Source organism: Eptatretus burgeri, chromosome 14 (genome assembly GCF_056783735.1).
Source record: "Eptatretus burgeri isolate ZD-2024b chromosome 14, Ebu_testis_v1, whole genome shotgun sequence".
NCBI classification, from domain to species: Eukaryota; Metazoa; Chordata; class Myxini; order Myxiniformes; family Myxinidae; genus Eptatretus; species Eptatretus burgeri.
The window spans coordinates 21,742,728-21,759,644 of record NC_140974.1 but is presented as its reverse complement, the minus strand read 5'-3'; the positions used below and the strand labels follow the sequence as shown (position 1 = coordinate 21,759,644).

The 16,917-nt window shown below is 46.3% G+C and overlaps 1 protein-coding gene across 7 annotated transcripts in view; it reads left to right on the top strand.

Moving 5' to 3' along the window:
- Positions 1 to 16,917, top strand: part of LOC147012766 (alpha-N-acetylgalactosaminide alpha-2,6-sialyltransferase 5-like) — a 67,084-nt gene that overhangs the window by 22,311 nt on the left and 27,856 nt on the right. For 6 of the 7 annotated variants that reach the window (XM_085853933.1, XM_085853940.1, XM_085853942.1 and 3 more), the window contains one exon: positions 7,044 to 7,110. In XM_085853933.1, coding sequence (XP_085710059.1) covers positions 7,060 to 7,110 — 51 coding nt within the window. In that variant the 5' untranslated portion in view covers positions 7,044 to 7,059. Of the gene's footprint in view, positions 1 to 7,043; positions 7,111 to 7,382; positions 7,482 to 16,917 lie in introns of all 7 variants that reach the window. The other variant, XM_085853935.1, reaches the window with a different exon arrangement.

The window sequence follows — 16,917 nt, the reverse complement described above, 5'->3', positions numbered from 1 at the left end:
CCACACATGCACTCACAAATGCCATGTCATTCGCATTCTGCACACATTTTGACACACACTCTGGGACATTCACATCGGGGGCTCGTGTTAGCCCAAAAGATCCCAGGGTTTCCATACCCCCCAAACTCGACATGTGCTCATTCGCACCATGCACCCGCTCGACCTCGTACGGCCTGCCTCGAGGGAGCATACAGTCTCCCCTCGTTCCTGTGGGAGGTTATTCCAACCCTCGCATTGGGTCCCATTACATTCCCCAAGCTCAACCTCAATGTCCCCTACCAGCTCTACTTGTGTGTGCTCCTCTTTAGTTTCGTGCAATTCGTCCCCCTCTTTTGATTTCTGCGTCTCTTTTATTATTTCCGTCATCCCCCGTCCGAGTTTATCGGTTTCTCCCCCAATTATCGTGACGTCACTCGTTGCCACGACATCGTCGTTATCATCGCGGTCCGAACAACATCCACACTCCCCCTTGACTCGGTCGTTTCCCCACATGGTGTACTGATCCCATTTGTAATGTTCCGGACCACGTTTTCATATCGCTTTTCATTTGTGTTTGTAAGTCTTGCAATTCCTCTTTCATTGCTTGTGCATTCGCATTCATTGCTTGCGCATTCGCATCCATTCGGTTTGCCATATTTTGAAAATCCTCTTTCAGTGCTTGTTAGCATCTCCACCATCTCCATAAACTTCTGCCTTATCGGTAGCAGGTAGAGATCTCCCTGAACAGTGTTGTCCTGAGCCACAGATTCTTTTAATAATGTTTCAGAACCCACCTGTACCAGTCCGTCTTGGTCCGCCATGGTCCATGCTGAGAATTAAATAAAATTTGACTGCTCTTAATTTGGAGGGAAAAGGGGGGGGGGGTTGTCAAGCACACCCCTGGTCTGAATCCCGTAAATTTTCTCTATGGAGGCGGAGGGGTACGAATCCAAACTCCTGACACCAAACTGTTGCGTTTGGTGTCCTGTAAATTTCTTGTGGGGGCGAAGGGGTTCGAAGTCACAACTCCTGACACCAAACTGTTCTGGATTCGAACCCTGGAAATTTTCGATGGAGGTGGAGGGGTTCGTATCCCACTCCTGACACCAAAATGTTGTGGGCCAGGGGTCTGTGGCGAGAAAGACCACTAGGTGGGGAAAGCTACGTCGTCTCCACCAGACTCCCCGGAATTGTAGGCCGTCGCTCGGATAACTCCGCGAGTCGTTTAACCGACCGTTGTCGCCAATATTTCAACCGCGTAGCGTAGGGTCTATTTGTCTGTAACCAATTTACCTAATTAACTACGCGATTTCGACTACCGGGAAACCCACGCCTTCGGCACGTCTTGCTCAAACCGGGTCACTCTACCGACTGCGGTCGAGTTCCAACTACCGACTACCAACTCTGGTTCGGGTGCAGCCGAGCAGAAACTGCCAAAGCCGTGCTGGCTGTGATGAACGGATTATCGGGGATAAAACCCCATCTAAACTCAGATCTGAACCATGCTGGACCAATTCAGGAAGGGCCAGAAACAGACTGGGGACATTTCTGTGATTATTTTTTACAGTAAATGAAGACACAAAGCAAGACTTAACGCGGATATGCAAGAAATATTTACAATGTTCCAAAAACACTTATTCAGTTCTACTTGAAAGACGGGCCCACATGCAGACACACACACACAAATGAAAATATACCCAGAGTTCTTTGTTGGACCCTCACAGCCGAGGAGAGAGACAAGCTGGGAGTCAGAGTTCGGATGGGTACCTGGCCGTCAGAGAAAGGGGGTACTCCGTGCTGTGGCACCTGACATTGGTCCCCGGTTTGGTCCCCAGTCACACGTGTGGGACTCGAGGTTCGTGGCGGAGCTCGGGTGGTGAATGGCCGGGGTCCACGAAGGGGGGTCGGGGTCACTCTTTCCTTCCTTGTAGAGGGCCAGCAGAGACACGTTCGCCGCCTCGACGACCTTCTGTTCAACCCTTGTGACGGCTCTCGTAACAACCACTGCTACCACCCCTTCATAACAGTCTTCATCACCCCTTCGTACCAGCAAAAACCCCTTTTGTGACAGCAAAAACCCACCAAAACTCTGCTCAGAGAGTGCTCGGGGATTTATCGACCTCCCTCAACAGGGAGAAGCCCTTGGTGAAACACACCTCACTGTCCGCCTTTGATTGGACAGGGTCCTACGGCCCACCCTTCCGGGCCGGGCCTCGCCCCTATCGGGAAACCCCAGCCACTCTTCCACACAGGTTCATACTTGACGATTAACAGTATTAACGTTGCAAAAAGGTCGTCGTGAAAGAGTTACAACTTTGTGGAAGGCGAGAAACCGGAACCGCGACATCTTGGCACGGCAGTGTGCGAGAAGGCAGCTGGTTGGTGGTGGATCGTGATGGGCCGAGGGGTCATGTCGATGGGATGGTTGTTAGATGTAATAACCTAACTAAAAGAAATCGCAATGCATGCCTTTGATTCTCCCACGAGACAAAAGGAAGGGAATCTGACCACACACATACTTAACGACATAACTGACTTTTGGGACATCTGTATTAGGCCATCAGCCATGGCTCAGGAAGTGCCTGAAAATCAAGTTTCGTTCCACTCATTGGGGGGGGGGGGGTAGACAAAACCTTGATAATATGATAGTATATATCCAAATACATATGAATGCAAAAGTTCTCCACTCAAATAGCTGCAGTTATTGTGTATTTTCATCTTGAAAATCGATGCATTCCCCGCGCTCCCTCATTTGAATTTTCTACACTCGGATCACGTGTGGGCCATGTGACGCCTCGACAGCCAATAGATCGGCTGACATCGTATGCAAATTTCGTCAGACTGTCATGTGACCAGCTAAGTTGTCCAAGATGGCAGCTTCCTGCAGGGAGGAAATCACCGGCAGCTGATCGATTTATCGGTAATTTTTGATGAATACGGCCAGTGAGGACGCTCCGTCGCTCCCCAGTGTATTATTCACCAGGACAATGTAGCGAACGAAGAAGTCAAACGTTTTCCGTCTGTAAGATGGGATAAATGGAGAGAAAGTGTCAACAAATGGCTCGTCTTAGACGGTCACGAACGACGTTTCGCCGAGAGTGCCGGTGCGGGAGGACTAATTTCGATCATGGGCCTATTGTACCCGGAGTGCAATGTCCAGCAATGTTCGATGCAGAGCGCAGTTTTTTTTTTTTTTGGCGATGGTTCATACATGCAATCTTCATATCAACAATCGCAGAGTCATCATGCATGGTTTGTGAACAACGTTTCTCAGCCCCACTTATTCTTTTTGCATTGATGAAGCAACGGTAGCAAGTGTCGTGATAGCCCAGATGACTAGGGATTTCTTCTCGCTCAATATACACTCGTGCACTCTCGGCTAAACGTCGTTCGTGACCGTCTAAGACGAGCCATTTGTTGACACTTTCTCTCCATTTATCCCATCTTACAGGCGTAAAACGTTTGACTTCTTCGTTCACTACATTGTCCTGGTGAATAATACACTGGGGGAGTGACGGAGCGTCCTTACTGGCCGTATTCATCAAAAATTACCGATAAATCGCCGATCAGCTGCCGGTGATTTCCTCCCTGCAGGAAGCTGCCATCTTGGACAACTTAACTGGTCACATGACAGTCTGACGTAATTTGCATACGATGTCAGCCGATCTATTGGCTGTCGAGGCGTCACATGGCTCACACGTGATCCGAGTGGAGAAAATTCAAATGAGAGAGCACAGGGAATGCATCGATTTTCAAGATGAAAATACACAATAACTGCAGCTATTTGAGTGGAGAACTTTTGGATAAACAGTGCTCCCTCACCTATCGTGGTTAATGCGTTCCAGACCCACCCGCAATAGGTGAAAATCCGCGAAGTCAACACCACATTATTTTAATTATTTAAATATATTTAAACACATTTTAAACCATTATACGGCATCCACACACTCTTATTAACCTTCCCCACACACATTTAATCAGTTATTTAAAAAAAAAAAATTAAAAAATTTTCATCGGAAATGCGACTTCATGGGGCTGCAAAGCCTAAGACCAAAAATAATTTTTAAAATACTATATTGTACTCTAAAATATAAAAAACGTATTATGGGTACTCACCTATGAAGATATGATGATGATAGCTGCAGTGATGATGAGATGAATGTAGTACTGCACAGCCAAGAAGAGCATTAAATCTCTTCTACTGGAGGCGCCTCTTCATCAGGCGCCTCTTCATTGAAAACCCGCGATGTAGTGAAACCGTGAAAAGTGAACCGCGATATAGCGAGGGAGCACTGTATACTATCATATTGTTACGAATTCTCGCCCGCCGACGTGCGAGCGACCGCGTTTAACCGAATCGCGGCCGTACGCCCACCGGACGAACAATTCAGTCGCGGCTTTCCGCATCAATGCCGAAAACCAGCCACGGGTGTGTTCTTAACCACACCACAACCTTGTCCCCACTCTATCCGCGCTACAGGGTCCGATCGCCAAATCTTCGATTTACCTAATTATTCGCGTGGGTACATTACCGAGAGATTGTACCTCAACGGGACCGCTTGGAAACGAGCCGCTTAAGCAGCTCACTTCCTTTTGGGATAACCGAGCGGGGTATTATCGCGCAGTCCCGTTGGACCCGATTCTATTATCGGTTATTTAAAAACCAACCATATCCCGAGTGCAAGATGGCAGTTCAATTGGGGAAAGAGGACACAACGAGCAGGTTAACATTTAAAGAAGCACATTTATTTCCACACGTATACAATGATGCAGTCATGCAATGAATGGGGGAGCATGCATGCAATTATACAGCCAAACACAAGCAATGTAAAGGAGCTACGACCGTTTTTTTATTCCTTAGTCACTTATACACATAACAGTTCTACTTCACGGACTCGGCGCCACAACTTTCATACAAAGAAAAGCAAGAAAAAAAACCCCCTCAAAGACGAGGGGGTAGACTGGACCTCTCGGGGTCTTTATAAACCTGGAGCTTTGAGGACCGAAGGAGCTCCAAGAGGCCGAGCAGGTTACCTGGTCGCCCTGGAGACTACTTGATGGGTTCGGGTTTGGTGACCCTCGGTGGCCCTGCCCACACTCCGCCGGACTCCACTCAGTGCCTTCGGTGACCCAGCTGGCGACTCCTCTCCGGTTCCACAACTTTCTGCAGCTCCTTCCTCTAGCGGGACTCGAACCCGCAACCTTTCAATTGTCGCTTCCTCTTGAAGTCCAATGCGCTATCCGTTGTGCGCCTCCACCCAACTGTCTTTCCTCGCTTCCACCACTAAACAACCCGCAGCCCCGAGAGACTGACCGACCGACTCGACCCGACTCCTGACTCCTCACACTCGACTCTCCCTATGCTGCATTCAGTGCTCGCTTTTATTTCCATCCCGCCTCGCCCTCCCTTCGCGGCGCGCGGGGGAAGAATTCGTTGCTGTGGCACCGGGGACATTTATCGCCCAAAATCAGGCCCCCACCTTGCATCAACTTTGACCCCTGGCTCGATCTGCCCCTCCCCCGTCCCGGCACGCGGGAAAGCAAGGAAAGGGGGAGGGGAAATCCTAGGCGTCAGTTCTGTTTACCAGTTTGCCGTTGTTCGTGGAGATGTTGGCAGTTTTGGAGAAGTTGGTTGTGGTTGTTGGTTGGCATTGGGTGGAAGGTGGTTGGCATTGTGGAGAAGGTGGTTGGTGTGGTGGAGAAGGTGGTTGGCGGTTGGTGTTGTGGTTGGTCCAAAATAATGATGGTAAAAGAAAAACGGCTACCTCAAAGATCACAGCCCGGGTGCACGAATAAATCCCTTTAGACAACGGTGGGGAAATCTATCTGAACACAGACTTATCGGCATAACTGATCTAAGGACCTATATGGTGCTCTGTGACTTTCCACAGCCGTAACAATATTATCAAGGTTTTGTCTACCCCCCCCCCCCCCCGATGAGTGGAACGAAACTGCACGATACAGCTTACGGCTGATGGCCTATATGTTGAATTCATATGGTTTCCAGATCCATAACAATATGATCTTCATTATACCTATTGCTCAATTGCTCATGGGGGGAACCCAGACTAGTGGATCAGCACAATACCCATCGAGGCCTGAAGGCCAGTTATCTGGTTTTATCTGAGGTCAATTTTTTTATATCCAAACATAGCCTTTGACCTTCCTCTGGATGAAAGAGGAGGCCATGTAAAGTTTGGTTGTGCTGTTTCCTGTATCTTCTAAATGCATGAACGGACAAACACACTTTCTCCTTTATATACTAAATGATATTCTGTGTCATCATCTAACCCCCCCCCCCAATGGAAATAGTTTCCTTGTAATTCTTATATATTCCTTCTTCTATCCTCAGTTATTGTTTCTATTCGTTCATTTCCTTCCAACCGCTCAACTCGGTGATTTGCTCTGAAAAGTCACCGCAGTTCTTTATTTGTGGAAGAAAACTCACTCAAGGTTCAATTAACAAGTTTATCACAACAGGGTTGAATCATTTTTACATGAATCTCCCTGAGCATTCTTATCATGGCTGTTTATACATGCGAGGGAGCAAGGGTGGGAGGACCCAAAAAGGGTGAGATGTGGAAAAACAGAATACATCTGGCAGTCACAGCCACAACTCAGCTTAGAAGCTAAACTGAACAGCTACACCTACATGTTCCAGTGCAGATATGAGTCGAGTCGAGCAAGATGAAACAATCAAAAGAAACAAGTTATAAATCGATGAGGCAATTGAGAGTATAGAAAGCATTCCTCAAAGCATTCCAACATTCCATTTTAAGTGCCAGATGAAAATCAGCTGTCTGCAGAGTGTACTTTCTCACAGAAGACTTCTTTAATGGAAGTTGCCAATTGACTCAGAACATTGGAAAATTAATATTAGCCACAGTTAATTAGTACACTACATTTACAATTAATATATCGCAATTCAATCTCATCAAAGCATATATTTTCAAAGGTGCAAATATGGTTTTAACTCTGTATGTGAGATAGCATATCAGCTAACAGCCAAGGTGAATATGGATTATGTTTAGATTTTAAATGACTTCCACAAATTGTTTTCATAGGTTACTCCATTTGAAGATGCAAAAAAAGTCTCAAAAGCCTCCTGAGCAGCACTGGATGAAGACACAGGTAGGGACAGTTGTGGAAGTGTTAATTTGAAGTGTTTTTTTTTTAATTGAAGCCAGTCTTCCGTTTGGTGCAACATTCGTTGTCACACTGATAACTAATTTGGCTCTGATGGCCGTGAGTTTTCTATATTCTTGCCCCTCTGTAAATGAGGATGAATGAAACCTTTACTTTTTGTTATAAAGTGTGTCACTCATTGCTTCGTCATTTGTCTTTCAAGTACCTTGAAAGGGTCAAATGTGCTTTTCCATCTCCCTGTCCTCAACCACCTGCAGGTTTGACCTGTGGAGTGGCGATATGTCCAGAATTTGTTGTCAGTTTGAAACGTTTCTCGACTTGCCGCAAACGTCATAAAAACCATATCAAGAGTATTGGTCAGTTGTTATTGTTGTTATTATAATCGTTTTGAGAGACTGCAAAGCTTGATGAAAAATATACACAACTTGGGGAGGAAACTGTCATTTTTTTGTATAGGAATTTGTCAAAATGGTGCATTTACAGCTGATTTGATTAACCAGGTAAGCTAAATATTTTTCTGTCATCAAGGTCAAAGATTCTTACATGTCACTTTCCTGGCTCATGATTGATAAATGAACTTAACGACCTGGTCAATTTGGTTAAACCCAGCACACAGTGACAAATCTGAAGTAGCAAGAGAGGCAGTCTGTTGGTAAGAATCTAAGGCCAAAGCACAGCAATTGCTGAATCATTTAAAAAGAAGAGCAAAAACATTTGTTTATAATGTTGGTTGTTGAGGTTTGTGTAAGATTGGTGTTTCAGTCATGGAAAAAGTTGCATGAAAGATATTTCCGTAACAACTTGGTTATGAAAGAGAAGGGGTTGACTCTCTCGGAATGGGTCTCAGCCCAGCTTCACTGTTTAGTGATGGTGCCCTACCCTCAACAAGTATGTCCACACAGCAAGATATCTATATTGGGACATGACACTAGACAAATATACAATCGTACCTTCCCAGCTGGGGTCTCGGCTGTAAATGCTTGGGGGATGAATGCCAATATAATGGAGGAGCTAAATGAACAATTGACAAAACTTGCTGAAGAACCAGGGACTTTAAGCAAAATATTTGAGAGCATCTCAGTTTTGGTGAACTGCAAAATGAATGCAGCTTTCATTCGATCCACCCACATCCAATAAATAAGATTCATCAGATATCTGTCTGTCTGTGTCTGTCTGTTCGTGTTTTTTGCAAGGACTGCTGGACCCACAACCACCAAATTTGGTGCAGAGCCCAAGTCTGATCTGGGGGTTGTCGTAAGGGTATTTTCATCCACCACCTGAGCCTTGAAAGATCACTTTTCTGGCTTTCTCATTTATATGCAATCTCATTGATTAAGAGATATCATGTGACATATAACATGTCCAAAGACCTGCACACCTAATTTGTCAAGCTGTGTCTTCCACCCATTGACACACTGCACAGTTGGCCTGACTCCATGCACAATTGGAACTTAACAAAATAAATAATACATTCAATGTTTTCGTGCTACGGTAAGTGGCGTACAGTACATTCCTATTCACAATCGACATGCTGTGCCCGTCCCTTGAACATGTATCTACGATAAATGGATGAGGTGTGTGTGTGTGCGTTCAAAAAGCAAAACATTCTTGTGTATTAATTACAGACATCTATTCATTAATTATGGACAATTGCAATTTAGCTGTTGGCCCTTGAGACTGCTGACACCCCTTCAAACTTTGAAGTCCCTTTTAGACTCCCAAAACCCTTAGGACCACTGAAGACCCAAAATCTCCGAAAAGTTACCGAGAATCCAAAACTTCCAAAAAGTTCCCGAGGACCCAAAAGTTCAGCTCAGGTATGGGAACATCCACGGAGCAGCGCGTCACTGCATCCCCTCTCCGCTGGAACTCCAGGGGCTTCCGTCTGGTCATCCCCATCTCCTTGAGATGCTGATCAACCTGCTGCAACCATGAGGCACGTGATCGGCCCATTGGCCTCCTCGACGCATGAGTCTCCTTCGCTGAGAGAATCTGATGAGCAGGATCAGCATCAGTAAAATGAGCCAAATTTCCATGCAACCGCAGCTGTCGCTCATGGACGACGCAGGTAACAAATCTCATTTGAGACTCTCTCTAACTGCAAGTTGGACACACAGTCTGACTAACGATAACCAAGGATTCTCCTAAGAGACCTGGTACCAAAGAAATTAACTCCATCTCAGATCCCTGGTCAGAGTCCAAGTCTCACACCTGGAGAGCAACACTGGAAGCATCAAGGACCTGAAGATTCGGACTTTCGTCCTCCTGCATAGATTCCGACAGCACCACATGCCATCATCCAGTGAATCCATGACTCCCCAGTCCCGACCCAGACGTCCATTGACCTCTGGCTCACGGCCAGGAGAGGCATGAATATCACTGCCAAGGTAAGTGAATCTCTCCGTGACCTCAACATTCTCAACACAAATGGGTACAGACAAGATAGCAGCATCCAAGATGTCATTCAAAGCCTGGATCTTAGTTTTGACCCAGGAAACCCATAATCCCAGCAGCTCTGAATCTTCATTCAGCACGTCGAGTGCCCCCAAAAGGATATCCAGAGTCTCCGCAAAGATGACTGCATCATCTGCAAAATCAAGGTCAGAGTTATTGACATTCCCAAACAATGCATGGCAGCTTGATCTCTCTGACATCCTCCCCAGAATCCAGTCCATACAAGCGCTGAAAAGTGTGGGGTCAATACACAGCCCAGATGAACTCCAGTAACAACTGGAAGCAAGTCGGAGATGGTATCAGCACTCTCAGTGCCAGAGTATAGTTCAGACATCAGATTGATCAGTTTTGGTGGGACCCCACGAAGACCAAGAATCTTCCAGAGGGCATCCCGATTCACTGCATTGAACGCTTTTGCAGAGATCAACATAGGCTGCAAGCATTTCCTGATGAAACTCTCGTCTGTGTTTGGTGGGGGCCAGAAGGGCAAGGATACGGTCAATTGTTGACCTCCTTGGTGTAAAGCCTGATGGCTCTATGCGCTGGTGCTCTCGCAGATGGTGGCAAACCCTATCAAGAATTATCCGAGCAAAGACCTTGCCCGGCACTGAGCACAGCGTCACTCCCTCGGTAGTTGTTGCAGCCCTGGCGATCACCCTTCCCTTTCAAAAGAGAGACAATAAAGCCCCTCTTCCTGTCAGTTGGGATGATGTCTGTGTTCCAGGCAGAGCACTAAACTGCATATTACAATGACATGAGTACAGCATATCCACCAGCCTTGAGAAGTTCAGCATGGATACCACAGATCCCAGGAGCTTTACCCCATTTCAAACGGTTCACGGCAGCCTGTGTTTCCACAAAGGAAGGTGGATCGCAGTTGATTGGAGGGTCAGCAATCGGGATAGAAACACCCCTGACATCCAACTCAACAGCTGGTGAATCAGCCTGGTACAGCCGCTTGAATTAACCGGCCCAGCGGTCCTTCACTTCAGATGCCTCCATCAAGAGCCCACCACCCTCCGCTCTAACTGCAGTACACTGAGGGACAGGCTTGAAAGAACAATGTGCAAATTCCCCTGTAAGCAGGACAAGAATCACTTGATGACAGGTGATGTTCTACCCCCTCACAGATTCCTCACACATCGGCCTCCTTGTTCACCATTAGCACACGTACAGTTTTATGCCTCAATACCCTGAACAGCTCAGCTCTGCCATTTAGCCTGGCCCTGAGACTCTGGTCAATGTTACCCAGTGTCCCTTGAGGGAAAAAGTTATTCTTTGCCCTCCGGTGAGTTCCAAGACATCCATCAGCAACATCAATGATGGTGGTCTTGAAGGCACTCCACAACTCTTTTGGATTCCCCAAAGCACCCAGACCCACCTGCCCCGAATCCCCACCGAGCAGCCTGTTCACAAACTCCTCAGCCACCCTCTCGTCCTTGAGCTTGCCAACATCCAGCCAAGGCTGGGATGGTACCATTATCCTGGATTTAAGATGCAACTTCAGAGTTGCAACCGCAAGCCTGTGGTCAGTATTGAGTAAAGGCTCGGTCACACCTTGACGTTTTAGCCAACGTATGCTGATTTTTGAATTTTTTTTCTAAAACGCTGGCACACGTTGAATACGTTATGGGTAAGTTTTGATAACATTGAGAGCACGCTGAAAAACACTGCCATACGTCGTTGTACGTTGGCTTTAAACGTTGTACTTTTTGGTTGTCCTCAAATTTTTTCATGCTTGAAATTTCACGACGTATGCCGGCGTATGACTCACACGTTCCGCTACGCTGGCCACAAGTTGTATGCACGGTCTGCGATCGTTGACAGACGTCAACACATGCTACTTGTAAGTTAATCATAAGTTGAGACACGCCGAGGTAATGCTTAGCGTACCCGAAACTTGTTTCTAACCTATGATTAACGTGTTGTTGGCACGTTACGCGATCGTTGCCACACATCGACAGACGTTACTTTTAAGTTACTCATAGGCTGAAAGACGTCGGTATAATGGATCGTCCTTGCGTCAGCGTCCACGGCCACGGCCAGGACACTTATTTGCAGCATTCTTCAAACTTTTCTTCGGCATGACGAGGATGTTCACACTTCGATGTCTAGCTTGGCTATGATTCGAATTGTCCATCGGCAGCGTCTATTTAAAATAGTCGAGTTTGAGCGTTTTAACACGTTCAGAAGAAACGCTTCAAATTTCCAAACCCCAGCGTCAAAAAACAAAGGCGAGTGACAGCAATTTAAATCGTTCATTGTGAACAATGAAAATAGCTGAGTGGTACCGTTTAAAAGTCGTTGAGTGTAAAAAAAAAAAATAAAATCCAATTGTTGAGCACAAGCGTCTACTTTCAATAGTGGAGATGCAGCCATTTAAATCGTTGAGTTTATCATTTAAATCGTTAAACGCAAGGACGATCCATCATAACCCACACTCTCCCCCTCACACTCACCTACGACTGCCAACATGAACAAACTACTACTACTAATACTGATACTGATACTGATACTGTTACTGCTGACATGGACATCGACTCAAAAAGGACTCGAAAACACTGTTGGGTTCCCCTTTTATGAGCAGCATTTTTATATACCAATTCCCAAAACCGCTGGGAACACGTCTTTATATGGCAGTTGTAAGCTAGAAACACGTTAATTTATTTTTTTTTGTCGACCGGAAGACGTCATTGGAATACGTCTACATACGTCCATGTGTGTTGGGACTACGTAAAGAATTGGTTCAAAGCACGTCAAACATAAGTTAGAAATAAGTTTCGCATAAAAAAGACATTACCACGACGTGTTTCGACTTATGAGTAGCTTATAAGTAGCCTTTGTGGACGTGTGTAAGCGTCCACATATCGTGTGTAAAACTTATCCCCATCGCATGCGGAACGTGTGTCATACGCCGAGTACGTCGTAAAATTTTGAACATGTTTAAAATTTCTTGACGTACTCTACTTACTACGACGTATGATAGCATACTTTAGCGTTCTACTCACGTATACCAAACTTACTCATACCGTATTTGACGTGCCCCAACGTTTTAGACACATTTTTCTTAGGTCGGCATACGCTGGCAAGATCGCCAAGGTGTGACCGCGATGTTGACACTTCCATTTCTACGGCAGTTATGATTCGAATCGTTGTGCGTCAGCCTTTTAATAGGCTACGTCACGACATCGTCGGCGATGCGTGCAACGCGCTGTGCCTAAGTTAGACTGTCGTTGGGCATCGGTTGTGTAGGCCGACAACAGGTTCAGCATTCGTTGGTATAAGTTATCTATAACACAACAAAACGTTCTGTGTCCGTTACCAATGCGTTATACATAAGACCAAGTCGCTATGAATACGTCCGAATCTTTAAAAAAAAAACATCAAAAGTTCAACGTAAGCCAGCGTTTTACATACATTTTAATACGTTGCCATCGCTGGCTAAAACGTCAAGGTGTGACCGGGCCTTAACTGAGCACTGTGGTAAACCCTGCAGTTCTGGATCATCCTCCAGCAACCATAAACGAGCACATGATCTATCTCCTTTTCTACACCAATAGTGTTGGAATACCAATTCTGTAGTCACTGAAACCATGAACCAGCCACCCTAAGTCCATGACTTCTTACAAAGTCAAGAAACTTGGTGCTATTCTGGTTCACAGTTCCAGACCGATGGGGACCAACACATGTCTCATAACAATCCCTATCAGTTGCAATCGATGCATTGAAATTCCCCAAGACGAGCAGTGTGTCTCGCCTGGGGCACTATTCAACCACAGACTCGAGCGTGGCAAAGAATGCGTCCTTCACGGTGAGAACACTCACCATAGTCAGAGCATACACAGTATAGAGACCAGGGAAATGACACCCAAGGAGTGACGAATCCTCAGTCTCATAATACGCTCGTTCACTGGTGTTACCTCAATTTTCATTGGAGTCAGCTTTTGGATACAGCTCCAGAAACTCCTTGGGCATGGTAACCATCAGAGCGACCAGACCAATAGTAGGTGTAACCAGCCGTCATGATCTCACCGCAATCCTTTCTCCGAACTTCAGAGAGTGCTGCAATACCGATGTTCAAATGCTTGAGCTCAGATGATAACAGAGACAGGTGATCATTCTCTTTTCAGGATGGGACATTCCAGGCACCCATCCGAAGGGATCGCCTCAGGTTAAGGGAGACTGCCCAAGGAGACTGCTATCTGTTGGACGACACCACAGCACCACCCCGACAAACACTACCACAGTCTGACCCGGGAAGGTTACCCTGTGGTTTTCCTCCTGTCATCAAAGAGTGGGGGTCCTGAAGGCTTTGCCCAAACCCGTCATCCAGTGAGCTGCACTGTGGAGGGCAGCTGCAAAGGAGGTACTCCCACGCAGTGGGTTTTCAATTTTATTTGCATTTTTGTGTTTTGCGGAGTGAAGGGTTTCACGGTGGCCAGAGTGCAGATCCTGCCACCAACCTCCTAAAAAAAGTAACCCACCTGCAGGGGGATGTCCGCAGACACAGTTGGGCACAAGATATAGATAGCAGTTGGTTCACAAGGAGCTCTCCCGTTGGTTCACAAAAGTTTGTGAGGACCCAAAAGTCCTTAAAGTTCCCGAGGACCCAAAATTACCATCCATCCATTGGGACCATACTCTGTGCAGAGCGTTGGTGCTGCCGAAGCAGTCTCCTGGGCTATTGGGCACAATCCTGCCACTCTGACACAGAGGATGCTCAAATGGCTCAATCATCCCAGCAAGCTGGTACTCATTTTACCAACCTCAGAAGGATGACAGGCGAGTCAACCCTACCTGGTATTACTTCAACAGCCGAGCAGGATTTGATCTCGGGACCCTAGGATCCCAGGTCCACTACCCGAACCATTAAACCAACACCAGGCATACCCAAGTCCCCAAGGACATGGATCCCAAAATGACCCAAAAAGTTCACAAGGACCCCAAATTCCCAATCGTTCCCGAGGACCCAAAAATCCCAAAGTTTCTGAGGATCCAAATGCTTCCAAGGACCCAAAAGTCCCCCAGAACAAAGAAGACCCAAAAGTCGCAGAGGACCCAAGAGACCCAAAGACCACGAAGCTCTGCAGATCCTGGAGACCCTTTAAGACTCGACAATACCAAAAATAACAAATCTGTTGGAATTCCCATGTTTTAAATGCATGCCATTTTCAGGTATATAAAGCAGCTTAATACGTCCTTCTACCACGGCATGGCATTCCAATTATATATATATATATATATATATATATATATATATATATATATATATATATATATATATATATATATATATATATATATATATATATATATATATATATATATATATCTATCAGGGGTGCAAATTAACATTTTTATCCAGCAGGGTCGGTGACTGGAAAAAGTTACTGGCCCAGCAGAATTTCTACCGGCCCGATTAAAATAAAGACAAAAGTCACAAATTTGATATCAAACACTTTTAATATACTCACACGAGTGAGTTTGATGAGTGAATTTAATGGAGGAGGTTTGCAGAATGAGTGAGATTGATGGAGGAGGTTGGGTGGATGAGTGAGATGGATGGATGAGTGAGTTTGATGAGTGGGGTCGGGGTGGGGGGATGATGCAGTGAGGAGGAGGTTGTGGGTGTTGGGGGGGGGGGGGGGAGTTGTCGGTGATGGACGATGGGGTGGAGGGGGGGGGTTGTGGGGGTACTACTCGTCCACCCAACATCACATATAAACTCACTCATTCACCCAACCTCACCCATCAAACTCACTCATTCATCTCACCTCACTCATCAAACTCACTCATTAAACAAAAAACCTCATCAAACTCGATCATTCACCTAACCTCACCCATGAAACTCACTTATTCACCCAAATTCACTCATTTAACCAATTTGGGCATGAGAAAATGCATCCAAACCGCGCCAAACCGTCAAATCTCGCATGATTTGGAATGAGATGAAAACAGACAAAATGGCCGCCTCAGAATTACCGGTGATTTCTGCGGACAAAAACAGTAGTTCTAGTTGGGAAAACTAGTAGAGAAGCTAGTACAAATTGTACAAAATAACAGGAATCACCGGTGATTCGCCAGCCGGGCGGGTAAGGCAGTATTGTGTACCTGCCCAGCACAAAAGTTAGGCACCATTGGCGACCAGGCGGCCATTAATTTGCACCCCTGTGTGTATATGTATATGTATGTATGTATATATATATATATATATATATATATATATGTATATGTATATATATATATATATATATATATATCTTCTTCTTTTGGCTGCTCCCATTAGGGGTCGCCACAGCGGATCATCCGCATAGTGATTTGGCACATGTTTTACGCCGGATGCCCTTCCTGATGCAACCCTGGTCGCCTCTTACAACACAGGGATATGGTACACCTATTTTAACCGGGGTATACACCGGCCCAGTACACTGGTACTCATTTCGCCGACCTCGGAAGGATGACAGGCTGAGTCTACCCCCTGGTGTATTAATTCAGTGGCTCCACGAGGCTTGAACTCAGGACCTTGTGGATCCCAAGCCGCTGCCCAAACCACTGCGCCAACACCAGGACGTGTGTGTGTGTGTGTGTGTGTGTGTGTGTGTGTGTGTGTGTGTGTGTGTGTGTGTGTGTGTGTGTGTGTGTGTGTGTGTGTGTGTGTGTGTGTGTGTGTGTGTGTGTGTGTGTGTGTGTGTGTGTGTGTGTGTGTGTGTGTGTGTGTGTGTGTGTGTGTGTGTGGTTGCGGACGGCCACGTAACTCGAATCGCGGATATCCACCGGACGGATAATTCTGTCGTGACCCTCTCGGAACAACGCCGGGAGCTAGTCACGGGTGGGGGTTTAACCCCACCACGACCGTGCCAATTGCCCACCCGCGCAGGATAGGGTCGCTCGCCAAATTCGATCTACCTAAGTACCTGCGCGGATGGTCGACCGTGCGATCGTACCACGCCACAGGCCGACTCCGGACACGAACCGCTGAAGCGGTCCGTTCCGTGCTACAGTGATAACCGAGCGGTGTTATCGTCGGCCTTGACTGTTCCGATTAATTAACAGAATGTTGCACCCACTACGAACCCCTTTCCGTGATGCAAGATGGAGGGTCAATAAAAAAGGAAAAGAGGCAAAGCAGAACGGGAACAGTTCAACAAGCAAACATTTTATTCACATGCACACACAGACAAGCACGTAAGGCACGTATTTACAGTCATACAGTAATGCACATAAAGCAATTAAAACAAAAGTAACAATGCAGAGCTACAACCGAATACGCGTACACACGGCCACACTTAAACAGTTCTACTTTACGAGACACGGCACCACAAGATCCATACAAAAACC